Source organism: Cannabis sativa, chromosome 1 (assembly GCF_029168945.1).
Source record: "Cannabis sativa cultivar Pink pepper isolate KNU-18-1 chromosome 1, ASM2916894v1, whole genome shotgun sequence".
Lineage (NCBI taxonomy): Eukaryota > Viridiplantae > Streptophyta > Magnoliopsida > Rosales > Cannabaceae > Cannabis > Cannabis sativa.
This window is the reverse complement of record NC_083601.1, coordinates 9208565-9231183: the sequence shown is the minus strand read 5'-3', so window position 1 is coordinate 9231183 and position 22619 is coordinate 9208565. Positions and strand designations below refer to the sequence as shown.

General features: G+C 33.9%; 1 protein-coding gene across 1 annotated transcript; it reads left to right on the top strand.

The window, feature by feature from the left end:
- Nucleotides 1–16179: 16179 nt before the first annotated feature.
- LOC115705530 (transcription factor DIVARICATA) lies at nucleotides 16180–18196 on the top strand. The gene is made up of 2 exons (XM_030632884.2): nucleotides 16180–17335; nucleotides 17453–18196. The coding sequence occupies exons 1-2, from the start codon at nucleotides 16947–16949 to the stop codon at nucleotides 17952–17954; spliced, it is 891 nt and encodes a 296-aa protein (XP_030488744.2). The 5' UTR covers nucleotides 16180–16946; the 3' UTR covers nucleotides 17955–18196.
- The last annotated feature ends 4423 nt before the right edge of the window (nucleotides 18197–22619 follow it).

Below are 22619 nucleotides of genomic sequence, written 5' to 3'. Positions count from 1 at the left end.
AATAGTAAATAGCGACCCTATAGTACCAGCGGATCCCGCCGGTAATAACTTTTAGGGGCGGAAAACACAGTTATTACCAGCGGACCTCTCCGCCGGTAATGAGCTAATATGTTGTAGTGTGTTAATTCTGAAAATGAAAAGTTGCGCGTAAATTTAGATTGGGTCTAAATTATAATTTCACTAGTAAATTAACGAAACTATAAAGGATAAAAAATTAATTAGAAGGGTAAAATATTAATTTGACCAAAAATAATAACAAACCGACACTAAGAGAGCTAATTGCTGAAATTGATTATATTAATGGACACTACAGTAAAACTCAGTAGATATAATTATATAATTGTTAAGAATTCAATTCTATATTTATAATGGAGCAATCATAGAATTAATAAACAAGAATATTTGGTTGATTAGATTCAATAAATAATATAGTTTATTGAAACTTAGAATTATAGGCCCATGGTCTTTAGATCGCCACCTTGAAACACTGTCAAGGAGTGGGATAAAAGTTGTATAAGCTCAAAAAATTTATTTTGAATTGTCAAAATATTAATTATTTATTTTGTAATAAATAATTTATTTTTCAAATTAATTAAATAGGAAAAAGATAAAAGTTGTTAAGACAAAAGACACGTCTCTTGTCTTAATTTAGACATATGCACTGTGTCTACGCCCCAGTATTGTAAGGTGTCCCTATTGGTTTTATATTTTTAGATTAATTAATTAATTTAAAAATAAATATTTAAATTTGAAAAGTAGTTGAGATATTCTCTTAAGTGGTTAAGAGATTCCCTAAATCATTATCGAATATAAATATCTATAACATAATTTAGTTATATTACTTATTCAAATAATTAATTATGATTTAATATAAAAATTTGAATTTAAATAATTCATTAAACAAACCTTTATTGGATTTATTTTATATAATGTATAAAAAGTTCTATTTTGTTTTTGAAACAATAGAATTTGTACGTAATTTTTTTGAAAGCCTAAAAAAGTTTTATTAGTAAATCTTTTTCTCTTTATCACTAAAAGATACTTCTTGCTCATTGGTTGAGATATAATCAAGAACTTCGTATACACTATTATCCTACTAGCCCACACTATTCTTTGTGTGTGGTGAAATGTCTAGAAGATCAAAGTGTGAGTTTTTGTCATTATCGTTCCGAGAATACAATATATGAAAAGACTTGAGGATGCCCTGATAGACTTCGAGAGGTACATATTCTTTTCATATATTTACTTTTAGTTAAATATATATATATACATATGGTGACCTTGGGCATATGGTACAATGATAATAAGAAACAACTCTTTCGCTGTGTACCTGATTTAGTACCATAAAACTAACACGCCTATCTTCGCTGCTAAGGCTGCATCCAACTTCTTGTTCTTCTCCAAAAAGCACTTTATAGTGGCTTCAAGATCAGGTAAGAAGTTATAACAGGGTTCAAAGTTATTTATTTTCTAGCACACAAAAACCCCGTCCTCATAACGCTTCGCGCAGTGTTGAGAGGTAACCGGAGAAGGAAGTTGGATGGTCTTCTTAGCCGAGGATGGAGTCGCTTCACGTAAACAAAACTCCTTCAGCTCCATCGACATATTGGGAAAAAATACAAATCAACCTGATAAAGCTCTTTTTAAGCTTAGACAATCATGACTTAAGGCTCTCATTCTCCAGTTGGACTTTGCATAAGTCTGCCTCTTTTAGAAGGAAAGCTTGTTTAGCCGCCAACAGTTGGGTCTAAGCTTGATTAATTAAGTCTTGACTCTCCTTCATGAACTTCTCCGTATCAGTTGTCAACTTCTGGTCTTCCTCCCTCAATGTCTTCTGGGTCAGGACATCGTCCTTCAGGGTCTCCACCTCCTCCTTTGCCCACTTCAATTTGGCTTGTATCTCCAAAAGCCCATCTAAGGTAGCAGCTGCATGACCTTGGTCAATTAGGTTCTTGGACAGTCGACCAACCTAATCAGAATACACACAATATGATAGTAAGCTTGAGTGATTGAGAAATAAAGAAGCATATGATAGTGAAGACAATTCAACTCACTGAAGCCAACACCAAGCTTAAATTTTGGGCCTGATAGATTTTATTGGAGGATGCGCAAGCCACACATCTCTTAGCAGGAAGTTGGAATAGATCAGATACTAAATTGTTGACAATATCAAAGGCAAATGGAGCGAGGGAAGAGCCAAGGAAATTGGAGAACCATACCATCATAGGGTCCAAGTTCAAGTTATGCACCTGTGTAGAGTACTCTCCCTGGAGGGCTCCATCTTGGTTCTCATCCAACCGCCTTTTCAAGATTTTAGCCTTCGCACTCCATTTGGTTTGCTCCCCTATAGGAAAATTATGCCTGGTGAGTCAGAGTTGCGTGTGAGCCTTGTCTGGGTGGACTGGAGATAAGGGGATGGAATGCTCCCCTGAGAAATAAGTCGCCTCTGAAGGGATCCTAGAGCTGGATGTATCTTGGGATGGCGTCCTAGAAGACCAGGACCTCTGGGACGAATCCAAATTATTCGAAGAGTGCTCCTTTTGCTTACCCTTCTGACCTCTGGATGGGACTATTTCACTCTCCTTAAGCATGATTATCTTTGGGTCATTTTGACCTATTCCTGCTGGACCTCTTGGAGTCACAAGTACCCCCGGGACTTCAGCAGCCAAGACAGCTTCGCCCCTTTTAGGATCAACATCAACCATGTCTAACAATGCAAAAGTATCATCCATTTGAGGACCTACAAAGCAAAAGAAAAATAAACCCCATAAGTATCAAATGAAAAAGCAACACAACACCAACAACAAGTTAGTCAAGTTAAATAGATGTTATTAGAAGGAACCAATTCTACCATGGCGTTCTGATTCCTCTTTGACAAATTGATATATAAAATTACTGGAGTCATCATTGCCTAAGTAGCTATCTGACGAGAGGAACAAACTGGAGATGATGTAGGAAGAGTGGTCCTAGAGGATAGGAACTGGAAGGCCTGATCCCATCCGAGACCTACCTAGAAAATCCCTAATATACAAAAAATACGAGAATATTCCCAGACAAAAGGTACATAAGTTAGGGATAAAGGAGACTTATGAACACAAGATGAACTGGCACTAGGATTTCCTGCATTCAGCATAGGAAATGGGAGGCGAGGTCGAGGGGCTTCAAGACCCTTATCTGCTCCCTCATTTGCCTTCCGTTTGGTAGCACTTTAAGCCTAGGCTATCAGGCCCTTCGCATCCTTCATTCTACGAAAGGTACAACACCTTTATCTTAGACATCGGGACAAACAACCTTCAAGAGGTTCGAGTCCTTAACACTATAAGAATCTTTTAAGAGACCAACCCTTTGGTAATTTGTAGTTGTCCATACAAATATGTGTGCTCTGCATAGGCATGCCATCACATTACAAATCCTTCGGGAGGAAACTAAAGAGTTGGAATAATTGCAAGTCCTAAATCACAAAATTGTGAGTTGAGACTTGGGGGGTAAAGGCTATATATATATATTTTTACCAAAATATGTAGCAAGTGAAGAATAGCTCATTTGTCCACGGGATTAACATAAGCACATGGATGTTCAATATTAACATAATAAGTGTTTAGTATTTTCCTCAAGGCATGAGGGACATCTGAGAGTGTACGACTAGTTCCTAAAAGAACATTGAAGTCAAAGTCAAACTCTATCCTCTAGGAAGACATCCCAAATCAAACAGCGTCTGAGAACTGCTTAAGTGTTTAACACGATTCCTAAGGCAAAACATTGTAGATGACCACTTCAGCGTAGGTAGTAAGGTAAACCTGCCCTCAAAATGAAGATATCATTCAGATTTAATCCATACTGTTCTGACATTACCTTTTCCCTATAAATGCTAATTGACAGCTAATCCTTGTGTTGTCCCATCAGCCACATAAAAGACAAGTCGTGTCTCACCAAACTCCTACTTCAGAGCTTAGCCTATGCACATGCATCAACATCATTTCCTACACCTATTTCAAAGGTCGTGTAAAGCCTAAAGGTAAAGGGAAGATGTACTCATCATTCAAAAAATATCTCATTTATCAACCTATAAATACAAAGGGAATGTAAGAAGAAAGGAATTCAGAAAAAAAAAAAATACAGAGAATATAGAATATATAATCTCATCAGAATTGGGCGCATATACTATAGAATATATAAACTTGCCTTCTACTCTATCAACTACTGTGCTTAATTTAAAGCTTTTTGGTCGTAGGTTGCCAATTATATAGAATGCTCTATATGTACCAAGATATAGATACATTATGATTATCCATTATTCCAATCCTAATAGTCAAAGATCCTCTATAGATGATCCACACTGAATAGAAACAAATTTACCGTTCTAGTCTTCAATGTGTTTTATCCTTAAAACACTTAGCTACCTATAAATGATATTTCAGTATACTAATATTGTAATACCCTAGAAGTAAGAAATGGATTAGAAAAACCATAATTATATAATTATGAATAATTGAGAAATTATATTATTATATAGTTCAATATATGAGAATTTATTTGATTAATTAAATGTTAAGACCTCGTTGGTGAGCCAGGGGCATTTTAGTAATTATGATATGAGAAGGGTAAAATGATGAAATTAATTTAATTATGTGATTAATAGAACTATATTATTATATAGTATGCCTGTGTTGTCTTTTTAGGTGTGTTCTGACAGGTTAGCGCGGTATAGTCACAACCGAGTATTTTGGGCCGAACCGGGTTCGGGCCCGAAACCCGAAATGTAATTTGAATTGAATTAATTGACATTTTTATTTGATAATGAGAAATCTGAATTTTATTTGGAAATTAATGAGTGTGGAAATGACAGTTATGCCCTTGTATGTATGAATATGTGAGAATTGGCTTAGGGACATTTTGGTCTTTTGACCTTATTTGATATACTTTGATAAAAATGGAATTTTAAGGAAAATGAAATTAGAATTTCTGGCTTTTGTATCCCTCACACCCGACCCCTCTCTCTCTCTCAAACCCTTTCTTTTAGAAATCTTGATTTTGAGAAGAAAAGCTTGAATCTTGGTTTGCTTTGAAGCTTTGTTGTTGTAGAATCTTGAGCTTGCTCTTGAATTGAGATTTGAGGTAACTTTCTTTGGTTTAATCTTTAATTATTACTGAATTTAATTGTAAGATGGGCATGAAAAGGGTGTGGTGTTCTTGTTTATGCATGTTGATAGTTTTGATGTTTAATCTTGGTAAATAGAGTGTGTAAAGCATAATTTAGTTGTGATATATGTTTATTGAGCATGGAATGTGAGTTTAGGTCAGAATTTATGAGTTATTGATTGAGTTTGCAGCTCTGATTTTAGTGTTGTTCTTGAGTTTGTGTTTTTGAATTTGATGATTCAAGGTGTGAGTTTGAATTTTGTTGGTTTTGCTCAAGCTTTGGAGCTTTGGTTAAATGTTGTTGATTAATGTTGGAATTGATGTTGTTAACTCTCTGTTGTGATGATTTTTATCTGTAAGGAGTTAATTTTGGGTATGGTATGATTAAGGTTCGAATATATGGAAAAGTGAGCATTTTTAGACCTTAAAATCTGGTTTTCTGGGTTTCTCGAACCCAATGGCTGCGGCCAGATTTATGGTCGCCGCGGCCAAACACCCAGCAGAGAGCCATCCCTTTTCTCAATTTTGTTTTGGCCATAACTTTTGAGCCGGGATTCTGTTTCGGACGTTCTTTATATCGTTGGAAAGCTCGTTCCGAGCTCTATATGATTATCTATATTTTGAATGCCAACTTTATATTATGTGAAAGTGGAATTAGGGATTAACCCTATGTGTGAAATCTCGAATTGTGTGACTAGGATTACCGACACCTGATCAGGAGCACCCAGGGGTTTGGAATCTCTGTTATTGCGAGACAACATGTAAGATAGTAGTTTGCACGTAGAGTATGCACGGTGGCGCTTATGTTGAATATGATATATGTGAGTAATTGTAACTGACATTAGGGTTATTATCCTAATATGAACGGTTAATAGCCTAGGGTTATTACCCTAGTGATATAAGTTAAGTAAATGCTATGCCATGCTAAGTATATGATTATATTGAGATTTAAGGGTTATGCGTTCAAGGTATAATCGGGTTGGACTCAGTAACCATAACCGAGATGAACCATTCTAAGGCTTTATTGTATTTATACGTGTGAGAGCAACACGTAGGTCTACGCCACGTAGACATAAATAGATGTGTGAGAGTAACACGTAACTACAAGAAAACAAGCTTTTGCCGGCGCATTGTTGCGCCGGCAAAAGTACTCTAACTACGCCGGCAAAGCTTTGCCGGCGCAGTTGTGCGCCGGCAAAGATTATCTGGGAAGCTTGGTCGGTAAAGGACTTTTTACCGGCGCGTATAGTAACTGCCCCGGTAAAACTTCCTTTTACCGGCGAGAAATAACGCCGGTGAAAAATAAGCGTCGGTGTTAAAAAATGGCCTTATCCGCCATGAACCTGCTATGATAAGCTTTTGCCGGGGCAATAGTGCGCCGGCAAAACTATTGGCGCCAATCTGACTGTTGGCGCTAATAGTTTTTGCCACTTTTTACCGGCGCACTATTGCGCCGGTAAAAGTATTAAATTTTATTTTTAAAAAAAATTAATTAATTATAATATTAATTAATTAAATATAATTAATTAAATTTTTTTAAATAATTATAATATTATATTAAAAAAATTAACCAACATAATTTACATTAAAAGATAAACCAACATTAATTACTACTAAAATCAGTATATAAACAAAATGTTAAATGTTCGAACCGGATAATAAAAAAAGTAAAGTTCTATAGGCGGGTAATGTCGTCATCGTTGTTTCTCTGAGTCTCGGGAGGCTGCGATGACGATCCAAAGCACAGCCGACTCGATGATCCGACCAAGTGGGCAATGGTGGAAGATCCATGGGAGGCAAGTTGAAACCCGGCATAGCTCGAGAAAGATACTCAAACTGATCTTGGAATCGTCTGAGGTAGAGTTGTTGTGTCTCATACTGCTGCCTCGTATGTTGAGTTGTCTGCTCTGCTTCCTCCACTTTTTCTCGTAAAGCCTCGTCTCGTTCCGTTGTTGGTCGGTTGGGCTGAAGGATGCGTGGCGTGTGCTCTTTTGGCCCAACTCCCTTCGATCTGGGGGAGATGGCCAAAGCCTCTAAGATGCCGAGATCGTTCCCGAGTACTTGCGTCATAACGGGTAAGTCTCGGGGTGCGTGTAGGATCGACAGCAGGCTCTTCGGGCTCATCTTCAGTGGGCGCTTGTTGAGTTGCCGCTATTTCAACCATTTGCTCCTAAAACAATTAAACAAATAAGTTAAATGGTTAATTTTAACACAAAATAAATTGAAAAAAATAAATAAAAATTGAATTAAAACGTAAACTTACGTAAGCTTGTTGCGCGAACTCGTTGCGCCAATCGTTGCCTTTATGGTGAAACTTTTGAAAAGTTTCCACCGCAAATTGATTGCGATTCTCGTGTCGGGGTTAGCCTATTTTCAAGAGAAGATATATTAGTATTGTTATTTTACTAGAAAAATTTAAATGAATGATAGTTAAATATAAACTTACCCCCTCGACAACATGTGAAACAATAGGCTTGGAGCCCGACCTCTAGAAATTTCATCTTACCCCGACTTTCTTTATTTTTTCGTCGCTCTCTTTGCCCGAAATTAATAATTTTTCTAACAATTAATTATTTATTATTAACTATATAAATTAAACATTACCAAAATTAGAAATTTTTAAAAACGTACCTTTTGTTTGTCTGTGCTCCAATAAGCGATGCAGTCGCTCCACACCTCTTGAGTTACTCCCTCAGGAGGTGACATGTCGGCCCTCTCCTGTCCAAGCTCCTCAATGTTTTGTATCCACTTCTTCTTGCGTCGCCTGGTCACGTAAACCCTTTGACATCTCGTACTCACGGTAGTCTACGAATGTAGGGTTATCTCGTGGGAGGACAAACTTGGTACGCAAAAAAGTTACACATTAATACATTAATTACAATTTAATAAGAGTATAGTAATTTAGAAATTAAAAAAATTATTAAGGCATACCTCAAGTCTATCCCAGAGTGCGTTGATGTCAGCTCTACTGACATCTTCCCATTTGAATTTATTAATGGGGATAGACATCCGAGTCATCCATTTGGCCATATTGTTGAATTTTTTTCCGTTTTTGCCTACGGGGGTGCCAGTCTCTACGTGCACCTCAATCGGTAACTTGGCAGATTGTGTTTTGGAGAGCTCCTCCTCAACATTCTTGCCCTTGTATTTACCTCTGACCCCTTTCTTTTTTGAAATGCTGCCACCTGGTGTAGACATACTACATATACAACACATATTGTTTATTTAAAATAAACTAACATATTGCAAACATATTAAAGAAAAAGGGTTGTAATTTTTATTTTATTTAAAACACTATTTCAATTACAATTCATCATCCTCATCATCAGTTACATATACAGCATTATCATCACTGTCACTCTCTAATTCTAAGGAGTTGTCTTCTTCAGTATTTAGACCCTCGTTGCCATCATCGACAATGAAATCATCTAATTGTTGAGGCTGTGAATTCACACGATGGATGTTTGCAACTTCAGTTGGGTCGACATCATGGCGAACATAGTCAACATCATCCAACTGTGGAAGTTGAACAACGAACTCGGTTTCAGCTGAATTGTTTTCCTGTACAAAGGGTGTCTCCCCATCCGTGTCCGAGAAGTCCCAAACATTGCACGGTATGTACTCATTTACAATCAGCCAGTCTTTACCGTTCTTTAAATCAGGAATGTAGTAGATCAATTTTGCTTGAGATGCAAGTATGAACGGTTCATTTTGGTACCACTGTCTGACTTGAGATGCTAGTAATAACACCGTCACTATCCATTCTACTCCCGTTAGTGTCAAACCACTTACAAAAAAATAAGAGAACACTGCAATCTTTCAAATAAGTGAACTCCATAATCTTTTCAAGTGTGCCGTAAAATTTTTGTCCATCTTCACCGGGGACCATGACACCGCTATTTTGTGTTTTGCGGTTATCATCCCTTTCCTTGACCAAAAATTTAATACCGTTCACTATGCACCCTGGATAAAAATAAATTGCTGTATTCGCTGGGTTAGCGATAGCATACAACTCATCTGACACTGCACCCTGGTTGCTCAACCGTAGTTAAATATAAAATTTAGTGAAGTAATTTTATTTATTCAAATTACAAATTACAAACTTTTTAATCTTCAAAATATCATTTGCTTACATTTTCAATTTAACAATAAATATTCATTTATAATTTTCTATTTTATTTATTTAACTTAAAAATTACAACCTTTTTAAAGTTAATAATATCACTTACTTACTTTTTAAAATTAAACAATAAGTAGTAATTTATAATTTTCACATTTATTCATTTAAATTAAAAATTATAAATTTTTTAAAATAAAAAATAAATTGATTACCTATTATAGATTATAATATATACTAATTTATATATTATATTTTTTTATTTTTATTATTTTTTTATCATTTATTATTTAAATTAAAATTACTAACTTTTTAAAAAATTTAATAAATAGTAAATTATATATTACATTACTTTTCACTTTTATTATTTTTTAATCATTTATTATTTAAATTAAAATTACTAACTTTTTAAAAACATTTAATACCACTTTATTACATTTTAACTTATATATTACATTTTTTAATATTTTTTTTAATTAAATATTTTTCTAATTATTTATTATTTAAATTGAAAATATTTTTTTAAAAAAAATAAAATTACTTCACTAAATTTTTAAATTACATGTTCCAATATCAATTTTATGTTTTACTTTATTTATTTTATTTTATCAACAATTAATTTATTAAGTTATTCTTAATTTTTTTAAACAATTAATTAATTTCACATTTTACCTACTAAAATTTTGGCAGCATAACGACTTAAAAATTGTAAACCCAAAATTTTCAAAACCTATAAACAACACAAACAAATATTTCAAGACAGTATATAAACAAGAAAATAATCCACCCATTCAACAGTAGTCAATTTTATCACAGAACCTACTTCACTAACATGCATATACATATAAACTAATATCAAAAACTACTACGTACTAAGCGAAAGCAAAAAAATATACCTGAATCGAGTGCAAAAATAACAACTTGTGGCAGCTTGCGGTAATCCCGAGCGGTTGAACACGGACCTAATTACATAAAAAAGTAAAATCAAATTTAAAATTTAATACCTAAATACATGTCAACACATACACACATATATTAGTATATACACTCACATACACATAGCTATTCACCTACACCCACTTATACACATACACACACATACACATACACATAAACTCACATACACTTATACACACCCATACATACATATATACATATATATGTTTACATACATATATACATACATACACACATATATACATACATATTTACATACATACATACATTCATATATACATACATACACATACATATTTACATACATATATTCATGCATACATACATACATACATACATACATACATATATAAATACATACACATACACACATATATACCTACATACATACATACACATACACAAATATACATACATACACATACACACATATGCATATATACACTCACATACATATATATACATACATACATACATACATACATACACATACACATACACATATACATACATATCTACCATACACATACACATATATACAAATCTAAATATTTAATCAATACACAAAAAATTAAAAATACCTTGAGATGGTGCGTTGGGCGGTGCGGTGATGCGGACGGCAGTGGTGGTGCGGTGGTGCAGCCAGCGGTGGTGAGGTCGGAGTGGTGGTCGGATTTTTTATTTGGGGAAAAATACATAAACAAAGAGGGATTGAGTGTGGGAGATAGATTTTCAGAGAAATTTAGAGAGATTGAGAGAGATAGAGGGGGCGGCTGAGAGAAAACAAGAGAGAAGAGAGGGGGCGGCTGAGAGAAAACCAGAGAGAAGAGAGGGGGCGGCTGTTTTCCAGAAAATGAAGTGGGGGGAAGAAAGGGGGGCTTCGTAGCCCCTGATACATATTAATACTTTTACCGACGCATCCAATTGCCCCAGTAAAAGTATTAAAAAAATATTTGTAAACCTAAACCCAAAACGTGCGTTTCACTTAACACTTTTGCCGGCGCATAATTGCGCCGACAAAAGTGGCCCCACCTACCACATAAAATCCACGCGGGAATTTTCCCTCTAATATTTTTGGTGACTTTTACCGGCGCACATATGCGCCGGTAAAAGTATAAATGCGCCCCAAAAATGAAATCGAAGGCGGCGAATTCTCGCGCCTAATGTTTTCACGTTTTACCGGCGCATTTAACTTGACATCGCCGGTATAGATATGTTTTGCCGGCGCAAATATGCGCCGGAAAAAGTAAACCCAAAAAAAAATTGGGATTCCATACATTTGTTTGTGTCGACAACTTTTGCCGGCGCATGTCACGAAATGTGCCGGCAAAAAGCCCTTTTCTTGTAGTGAATTTACGTTACGTAAACATAAACAGGCATGTGAGCCCGACATACAGGTCTGTGTCACACAGACAAATTTGAATGGCATTATTATTTATATTATATGATGAGCATATTATTGATATATTTTATACTGTCTTGCTGGGCTTGGCTCACGGGTGCTCTACTGTGTAGGAAAGGGTAAGACTATTGTTGATCAACCATGAGTGCAGGAGCTGGATGAAGAATGTACATGTCCGGGCCATATCAGGCCAAGTGGGTTGGGGTCTACCAATGTTGTGTTTTTGAGACTCTGTTTTTCCGCTTAGGCTGGCTGAAAGAAAATGACTTGTAATAATATTTTGTAAATGTTTTTTTGGGATCCCAACGTGTGTAATTTTTAGTTTATAAAGTTTAAAATATTACAAGTTTATTTTCATTCCTATTGTTATTAAAGTTTAAATTCTGCGCTAATTTTTTTTATTAGTAATCCCGTTTAGGGGATTAGAGTTTCATAAGTATCTTGGGTAACGTGCCTAATTATTTAGGGCGTTACAAATATAATCACTGAAATGAGGCCTCAATCATTATCTCTATTCAGCAAAGCTCGAAGAAAATTATCGTTTCACTTCTAAATACTTATAGAAGCTATAGATTCCATATCTATGATTTACGCTCCCACTCAATTGAACTACCATGTTCCCAAGATATAAATATCTGTCAAAACTATTAGTTAGCTTCCACGAAAAACTTGAAGAACATAAATAATACAACTAAGCTGAACCTAACCATATCAGGATTAAGATCCATAGACCTAAGATCAACCAGTGATATTGACTTAGAAAGATATGATGGTAAGTTTAAAATATCTTATCCAAGATCAATATCGGTCCAATCCAATGTATACTCCATACATCTGATACTGGTATACTTTGCCAATGCTCTGGAAATGACATAACATTTATCCAAGGTGTAAGTATACCTTATCGACGATTATCATGTCAGTCTAAATTCAGTGAATTGACAAATCATGAGAATTAAACTTTTGAACATATAATCATGATTATATTCTACTGTGGTGACGAAACTATAATCATGAATAAATATATATTTATATATGTTTTGGACTTAATAGAATTTATACATTTAAACATAATCATGAAGTAAATCATGTGAACCATGCAACATAAAATAATTTTTGATCTTTTATTAATTAGTAAACTTGATTATATTGAAATGAGTTTTATTTAGGGCAGACAACCCAACAAGAAATGACAGATGATCTAGGCACACAATATGCAGCAGAGTCTATAGGCATGGAAGGGCAGTTTTAAGCTTTGGAGGATGAGTTTGAAAATAATTGAGAAAAAGGGAATTCACTTTCATTAAAAGTGAGACTTCTTGCAACATAGATTCTGCCAGTTGGATGAAGGCATCTGTACCCTTTTTGGGATATGTTGTAGCCTACGAAAACACATTTGGCTGACCTAGAGGAAACTTTGTGATAATTGTATGGTCTGAGAAGCGAAAAATAGGAACAACCAAAGATTTTAAAGAGATTGTAGTCTGGTTTTTGATGAAACAGTTTCTCATATGTAGACACAAAGTTTAAGATAGAAGTCAGGAGCCTTTTTATGAGGTATGCATCTGATGTGAAAGCTTCTCGCTAGAACTTTAATGGCATATTGGCCTAAGCCAAAAGTATGAGGCCAATATCCACAACATGCATGTGTTTTCTTTCGACATAACCTTGTTGTGGATGTGTGTGAGGGCATCAATTTCTTTTGGTGATGCCTAGATCTTGAAATAACTTGTACAAATGTTGAAATTCTTTGCCTAAGTCGAGTTGTATACTTTTGATTTTAGTTTTAAACATACGTTCAACATAACCATTGAATTGTTCAAAGATAGTGGTTGCCTTAGATTTGGTTTGCATAGGAAAAATCCATACATATCTTGTAAAATCATCAAGAAAACTAATATAATATTAGTATCCATCAAGAGAAACATGAAAGGAGGGATCCCATACATCAGAATGCACTAACTGAAAAGCTGCAGTAGTCTTATTACTAACAGTTTTAAAGGCAAACTGATGTAATTTTTCATATTGACAAGAATCACAAAAATCAACATTATTACACTTAAAATTAGGAGAAACTATGGAAAAGACTTTCTTTAAAACTTTTTTGGAGGGGTGACCAAGATGATAGTGCCAAGTTGTGAAAGTTTTGGCGTTGTCAAACACCGGGTTGCTTGTAGTAGTGCAATTGAAAAGAGTAGGAGTACCACTTTTATTGGGAGGGGTAGATTGAGGTGGGAATGAAGTGACTGTTCTTGAACAAGGAAGCTGAAACTTGTACAAGTCCTCACTGAGGGTACCCTGCAGAAGTACTTGGCTGGTCCTCTTGTCCTTGATAAACCAAGAAGAGGAATCAAACACAAGAACAACATTGTTATCTTTGGTGAATTGAGAAATGCTCAATATATTTTTAAAGATACTAGGGACATGTAGGATATCTTTTAGAAACAATGAACGATTTAAAAATTTTGTGTCAAAAGAGTTAGAACCAATATGGAGAATAAGGATAGAGTAACCATTACCCACTATCACTTTGACTTTTCCTTTTAGTCTTCTTTGTTTTCCAGTTGCTGAGCATTAAGGGTCATATGATGGGTGGCTCCTGTATCCAAGTACTAAGCAATATGAGAATCATCATTTTGGCTTGTTGTGGATATGAGAGCTTAAGGATTATTAGTGGTGTTTGAAGTAGATGTTCCAGAGGATTGAGGACCAGTAAATGTTATGTCAAAACGATGGTAACATTTTTGAGCAGTGTGGCCAACACATCCTCACAGTTGACAGCTTGGTCTGTTTCCTCTGCCTCCTCTATTAGTGTAAATGGTTCGACTTCCTCCTCTGTGAGATCCATAATTTTCTCAACCATAGCATTGACCTCCACGACTAGAACCTCCTTGAACTAACGTACCATCAAAATTTGCTTGAATATTGTCTAAAGTAGCACTTGTTTGCTGACTAATTTGCATTTCTTGGCTATACAACATGAATTAAACTTCTTGAAGAGTTAATTGGTCAGTTCTTGAGGTGAGATTGACCACCACAGATTCATACTCGGATCCAAGATCTCCCAAGAAGTAAAGAATTAGATCCTCATCAGATATGGGATGATCTGCAGCAGCAAGAGAGTCACCGTACTTCTTCATCTTGAGGAAGTATTCATCAATGCTCAGAGAGCCTTTCTTGGTGGATTGTAGAGGCCACAAACTTGAAGAAGACTGGCTCTAGATTGAGTGGCAAACAGTTGATTGAAGACATTCCAAATATTAGCAGAAGTTTGCCAATTGATGATGTAGGCCATCATTGGTTTAGATATAGAATTCATTAGCCAATGCATGATGAATTGATCAAATCTAATCCAATTTTGATAAGCAGGATTAGGAACATTACTTGAAGGAAAATGATCGGGAGCTTGAATTGTACCAAGGATGTATCCACCCAATTCATAAGCACGAACAATAGCCAGTACTAAAGATCGCTAGAAAGGGAAATTTGTTCGATCAAGACAAAGGTTTAAAGGCAAGAGATTGTTATATGGAAGATTGGTCGGTGCTGGATTCAGTGCAGGGACTTGTTGCTTAGCTACTGGGTGTTGAGTTGCATCTTGAGCAGGAGCATGTTGTTCGACCATTTGTGGAATAGGACGATTGGTTGGTATTGATTCTATATAGCTCTGATACCATGAAAGAATTCAAGCACAACTTGAATATTTGCAGACAAGAAAAAAGAGAGAGAAAAATAGAATGAGAGAAAATGGAACAAAAAAGATGAAAATAGCTTGATCAAATCCACAGCCTTCGATTGCATTGATTATATATAAGTACAAAACCATGAATACACCAGTAGAAATAATAGAAAACAACTAGAAAAAGTTAGCTGGACAAAAGTAAATACATAGTAACAAATTTTAACTAATTAACCATTTTTTATATTTCTAATAGCATCACAAGCTGAATTTCAGTTGGGTGATGGGAAAGAGCATTGAACTTTACCAAAAGTAGACAATATCAAAATCAGTGTGGATGGGGTTTTGTTCGAGAGTGGTCATAGTTACGGTTTAGGCCTGGTTAAAAGAGATGCCAATGGTATTTTGATTGAAGGTCGTACCATCTTCTCCCATGGGCAAGTGTAACCCGTCCTGGCCGAAGCTATCAGAATTATGGAAGCTCTTAGTTGGATTAAGGTTTTACATGTTCAACAAAATGATTGCCTGTGTGTTGTTATCCTTAAAATTTTGTAGAAGAAACACACGTGAACGTAATACATATTGATGAAGCACAGTACTATTGCCCTCACAATCCATTTTTCCTCTAGAAAGAAAAAATACAAGATTATAAAATAATCAAGCAAGCAATGTTTTACCACAAAACAAAATATTAAAGGTTCGATATCTTTTTTTCATTTTTCTCCTTTTCTTCTTCTTTTTCTTTTTGGTACACAAATCTGAAATTCCTTTACTAATAAAAGTTGCTAATTGCAACAGTGAGAAAAAGACAGAAGGAAAAAAAAAAAAAGGAAGCTTGTAATTGGTTTGTGACACTCCAAAAGAACAAGTGGCCAACTTCACATTTGCTTCTCTAAATTATTGTACTCGTTTGCTTTCTTTTTCAACACTCATTTGCAGTCACCACAGAAAAATATGTAAAAAGATAAAATAAATAAAGTTTAGATTCACATCTTTCGATTCTTACTGGCCTTCATTGCTGGTTATATCTATCTCTATATATACATGTATATTTACCTTCTCTCTTTCCTCTCCATAAAGAAACATAGAAAGTAATTGTTTTTCCCGCTTCTCTACTCGGATGCCCCAGATTAGTATCTCTCTCTCCTTTAATCCACTCAACGGGGTCATCTTAGCTTTCTTTCTCCACCCTTTTGGAGCCACCCTTTGATTCGATCATCTTATTTTAATAATTTTTTTTGTTTTTTTGGAGTGGTGGGGAGCTTAGATTTGCCAGAGTGGTATAAAGTCTTAAACTTTCTTGAGCTTATTAACTTCCATTCAGCTCAAAGTTGGGAATTTTCATATGGGGTTTGCTTTTTCTTCTCTGAGTCTATAGTTTATACCTGTTTGGTATCAGATTTCTCATTCTTTTTCCAAGATTCTCTCCGATTCTGAAAGTGGGTCTGTTTTTTCTTTAGATTCTTTAGTTTATGCTATTAGGCAAAGGAGATTCCTGATTCCCATTAAAATATTCTGAATTCAATGCTTTTAAAAACAATTGTTCAAGCTTCAACTTTTTTCTGCCTTTACTCTCACCTCTCCTTTTCTCTCTGGCCAAACTTTAACCAATTCTGAAATGACTTTCTGAGATTATAATTTACTCATTTAGCATGGAAACTCTACACCCAACTTCGTTTATATCGACTTCGAGTTGGCTTTTCCAAGGAAGCCAAAGTTCGGAATGGACTAAAGAAGAGAACAAGGAGTTTGAGAGGGCTCTAGCTATATATGATGAAACGACACCGAATCGATGGGCAAAGGTGGCTGCAATGATCCCAGGAAAGTCAGTGTATGATGTGATTAAGCAGTACAAGGATCTAGAAGATGATGTTAGTGATATAGAAGCTGGGAGGGTCCCAATTCCTGGGTACCTTGCTTCTCCTTTTCCATTTGAGTTGGTTGATGATCGTGATTGTTTTAGAAAGAGGCCTCCCTCATCAGCTCGAGGTTCTGACCACGAAAGAAAAAAGGGTGTTCCTTGGACCAAAGATGAGCACACGTGAGTAATTATCTATCAAAAAAGCTTAGTATTGAGTTAAGAAATCATTTTTTGTAATTGGGTTTTCTTTGTTCTGTTGTTGCTTAAAGCTAATTGATCTGAGATGTTGTGTTACAGGAGATTTTTGCTGGGGCTGATGAAATATGGTAAAGGGGATTGGAGAAATATCTCAAGGAATTTCGTTATCACTAAGACCCCAACACAAGTGGCTAGTCATGCACAAAAGTATTATTTAAGGCAGCATTCAGGAGGGAAAGATAAAAGGAGACCAAGTATACATGATTTCACTACTTATAATCTCACTGAAACCACTACTACTTCAGAAAACAACACTGCATCTTTCTTGGACCACTCCTCTGTGATCCCATCACTACAGATTTCTGCTGAAGAAGCACAAAAGGTATTACGTGACTGGAATATTCCTAGTGATGAAGAAGCACTCATGGCTTTGGGCTCTGCTTGTGGCAATCTATTCATGTCTTCTTCTTCACCATATGATATTGCCCCCAATGGACTTAAATTGCCTTTAGGCCAAAATCTATTTGGTGGTGGCGCTTGTTATGCAGCTCATTCAAAGCCACAAGCTTCGATTTTTGAAGTGCAAACCTCCAGATATTAAATCACGTGGATCAAACGAAAGAAAGCACTTTAGTAGCCAGTCACCCCTCTCTGTTTTGTATTTATGAAAATAGAATTTGTCATCTGAAAAAAAAGTGTTATATTGTAATTTCGGTTGTCAGTAACTCTTGTCATATGATTCTGTATGAAGTAGAAAGTTGTTGAACAATCAAAAGTTGATGAAATTTGATAATGTTCTAATGTAATTGTCTCTGAAGAAAAACCATGAAATTGAATTCAAAAGTCTCTACTGCTCTTGAAATTTAGCCACGAAAGAAGCCTTAATTACAATTACAATTTGCAGTTTTGAAGTTTCAATGATAAAGCCAGACATGTTTGTAGTGATTTTTCATTCAATTTAGAAAATCAAGACGACTAGACATGACATTATCCAATTAGTCCTCTATAAACAACAGTTTGACTAAACCAATATCTTTCTGACCATATTACAAGAACTAGTATTTTTTTTTTCTTTTTCAAAGGAATGATTTAAAACCAGAATAATCTCAATCTACGCAAAGGATAGTTGTTGTATAATAATAAAAGAAATAACTGCACAAAATGAGACATGTCATTAGGCTATGTGGACAAAATAAGAAAAGAAATGTGAGTCACTAAGCACTCATTATGAAATGTCCACTGTATCTGATTGCCTTACTTTTCTATTAAAAAAACTTTCCACCCTTGTTTGCTTTGCGCACCCAATATGGCCAAGTTGACCGTGCTTCCTCACAATCACTACACTAATCTACTTATATTTGATGCTGAGTTTGCATTCCACTTAATATAAGCATCCCTTTGCTTCTATCTATTATCTCCTCTCTCGAATATAGAATGATCCACATAACATTACCCTTGTAAAATGTGGGGTCTTTTATTTATTTTGAAAAAGAAAAAATAAAATAAAATACATTTTTAGTAATCATTTGTTTACTTCTTTGACACTCTTTACCAAATCCAAGTCCAAGTCTAGCTTTTCTCACTGCTGTTTTCTGCTTCATGGTGGCATATACTATTGCCTCTCATTGGGGTAGAGCATCATGCTTTATTGTGAATATATTTTCTTTGAACTTAAGATTCAAGCTTTTATAGCTTATGTAACCAGTATATATTGATTACACTCGACCTTTGAAGGTTGCAATGGGTTTTTTTTTCATAATGATTTTGACTCACTTAGTGCCAAAGATTAGAAGTAATGGCCTTAAAGTTCCACTTTAATGCAAAAGAAATAATTGTCCCAAGTGGTCTGTTGTGTAGTAAAAATATACAAAATCACTGAAATGATTAATGAGGGTAAAAGTTGATATGATCTGATGTTTGAAATTCAGACTGTAATGGAAAAGTTCATCTCCATATAAGGTGTATAATTTATTTGATAAATATCAATTACAGAAAAGAAAATGAAAAGGATATATAGTTAAATGACCACATGGGGCCTCATGTATATAAAGAATGGGGTTTATGAAGATCACTATCTCAAAGGTAGGCAGGTATATATAAATGACAAAAGAACAAGTTAATATAAATAAACAAATACAATTCATGTTTCTTCATGTGTCTACTACTGTGTTTGTTGATCTCTTTTAGGTTGGCTTTGTGGGTTTTACGACCACAAATGTTGCTGCTGCAATTACTATGTAAAGTTTAGTGCACTCATGTCACTTTGCACATATCATTTTCTATACCACGCATTTGGGCATTAAAAGTTTCATACAGGAGCAATATCATTATCCTTTTTAACTTTTTTTAATTGGTATATGACATAATTCTCAACTTTATATTTAGATTTTTTAATTTTTTCTTCTTGGCCTTTCATTATGAGTTTTCTTTTATGCAAGTTGCAAAGAAAGCACTCTAATAGCTTTATTCTATATTTGATCAAACTTTTTAAGAAGCTTGGATTAATGTCCTCCTTTCTTTAATCACATCAACCAAAGAGGAAAGCATTCACTAAAATTACATACATAAATATATAGGTCAAAACTATTGTGTAGTTTACTAAAAGATATAGTTACAGACACAATTATATGTATTTGATTAAAAAAATGTGTAATTTAAATTGTAATCGTTTGATCTAATTTTAGTTGAAATTATTGGCTGCCACATAATTAATTACACAATTCTTTCATCTAAAAATAAATAAAACTTCTCAACATAATAACATAACATCGTTCTTAACTAGGGCCATATTATGTCTCAAATAATTGGATAGACTTAAAATTAAACTATTATTAATTGAGAATTGCTATTAGGCACTCTAAGTTGCCTAATATTATACTAATGTATCACATTGTGAGTAGTTTGCGTTTTCCTATATTATTGATTTAATCAAAAAGTGTGAAACTCGATATTAAATTGCACTAATATCGATTTAACACATGATGTTTAACTTCTTAAGATATCAGCATTTTTTTTATTAATTATTCTTTTGATATTTTGCAAAAAAAAAAAAAAAAAAACAAAAACATGATGACTAAGTGCACTCTCATCACCTTCCCTACTCTATCTTTTAAATACATTATTAAAACTCTTTTTTTTTTTTTTTAATTTTACATTACAACATTAAAGATAGAAATTTGGCCTCCAGGGACAAATACCACCCCTAATGGGGAGGGGATACCTGAAGTAGGTTTTGGAAGGGATAAGAGGTGATACTATATTTACCCCATATTGACATGGATATATAATTTTCTAAATATTATTAATGTAATTATATTAAAGTTATTCGCTAGTGGTTACAAAATTAATTATTGATTAATTTTTTTTTAGGCTAATTAGCAATTTTTCCCCCGAACTTTGACATGTACTAAATCATGCCCCTTGAATTTTTTTGGCCGTTAAAAATTCCCCCTGAACTGTTAAGATTGTTAAATTTAAAAACTTATCTAATTTTAGTAAAAAAATTCTAACATAGATGAAAGTTCAGGGGCATAATTTAATACATATAAAAGTTTGAGAGGCATGATTTGGTAGATATCAAAGTCTGGGGAACATGATTTAGTACCTGAAACAGTAAAATTGTATGAAATTAGACAAAAATCCTTAAATTTAACGAGGGGGAATTTTTAACGGCCATAAAAGTTCAGGGGGCATGATTTGGTATATGTCAAAGTTCGGAAAAAAAAATTACTAATTAGCTTTTTTTTATTATTGTCATAATAAATACTTTTTCTTATAGTATTCTACTTATTTATTTTGATTTTTAGCATTTTATTTAATTTGTTATTACTTACGTACGAACTTAATATCAATATATACGATTAGTTATATTTCTAGCTTATTTGTATTTTACAATTTATAGTAGAATATAAAATATAAATAATATCGATTAGATAAAATATTTATTTCAAATTTAACAACTCTTCTTTATTTTCATTTTGGATTATTATTATTATTATCTTCATGTGTATCCATAGATAATATAGGAATTTTTCTACCCCAAACCCGTCAAGAATTAAGCTGGGCGGGGCTGGGGCATGCATAAATGGAGATAGAGAAAGGCGACGGGATTAGAATTAGGGGTGTTCATCCGATCCAATCCGTATTTTTTTAGTCAAAAAACATCCAATCCGCACTAAGTGCGGATTTCATATTTTGGATCCAATCCGATCCGCATAAGAGTTTAAATCCAATCCAATCCAATCCGCAATAGTGCGGATTGGATTGGTTATTTTAGATCGGTTATTTTTTTAATAATAAATTAATTAATATTTCATAAAAAAAAAATTAAATAAAGACTATTTTTTCTTAATCTCCAATAATAATCTATTTCCATCTCTATATATACAAATTAAACCAATATACATATGTATATATCAATATATATATACTTATCTTTACATTTACACTAAAATATATATGTATATAATTATTAAAATAAATAAGCTAGTATATATATTTAAACTTTTATGTGTACCTGTCTATGTGAATAAGAATTATTTTTCTTGTGTTTTTTATTACAAAATAAATAAAATGCACCAACTCAATATATTACTAAAAAAGATTTAAAAATTAGAAATTCGTGTCTTTTTTTAATTAATATATATTCCAAATTATAATTTTTTAAAAATATATATAATTAAGTGCGGATTGGATTGGATCGGTTACTTTTTGAGGTCAAACAACATCCAATCCACACAAGTGCAGATTTTAGATTTTTCAATCCAATCCAATCTGCACAAGTGCGGATATCCGCATTTTGCGGATTGGATTGAATTGGATCGTGCAGATTGGATTGGATCGAATACTTTGTGAACACCCCTAGTTGGAATGCATTCTCTACATTAATCATCCAATTTCTATCCCTATATATCAAACATCAATTTCTCTATTTTATTAATTAAATAATATATATTTTTTAATAGGCACATAATACATATAATTTACAATAAAATATAATTTAAATACTATTCAAATATTTTAATAGGAATAATGTTTCTCTACATGTGAAAAAGAGTTTGGATAAAATAGAAAACTCATTTACATTATTTGTACACTACTATAAAAAAAGGATATTCGCGACGGTCCTAAAAATACATTTTTTTTAGAGAACCGTTTAAAAAAATTAAGCTAGTGTTTAAAACTATCAGGAAAAATAAGATATTCTAGACGATTTTAAATTGTCAAGAGGTATAGGCGACGGTTTTTAAATTTGCCTAAAAAATCC

Coding starts and splice junctions, on each gene's coding strand:
- LOC115705530 (XM_030632884.2), top strand. CDS start 16,947: ATGGAAACTCTACACCCAACTTCGTTTATATCGACTTCGAGTTGGCTT. Junction 17,336..17,452: donor TGGACCAAAGATGAGCACAC/GTGAGTAATTAT, acceptor GTTGTGTTACAG/GAGATTTTTGCTGGGGCTGA.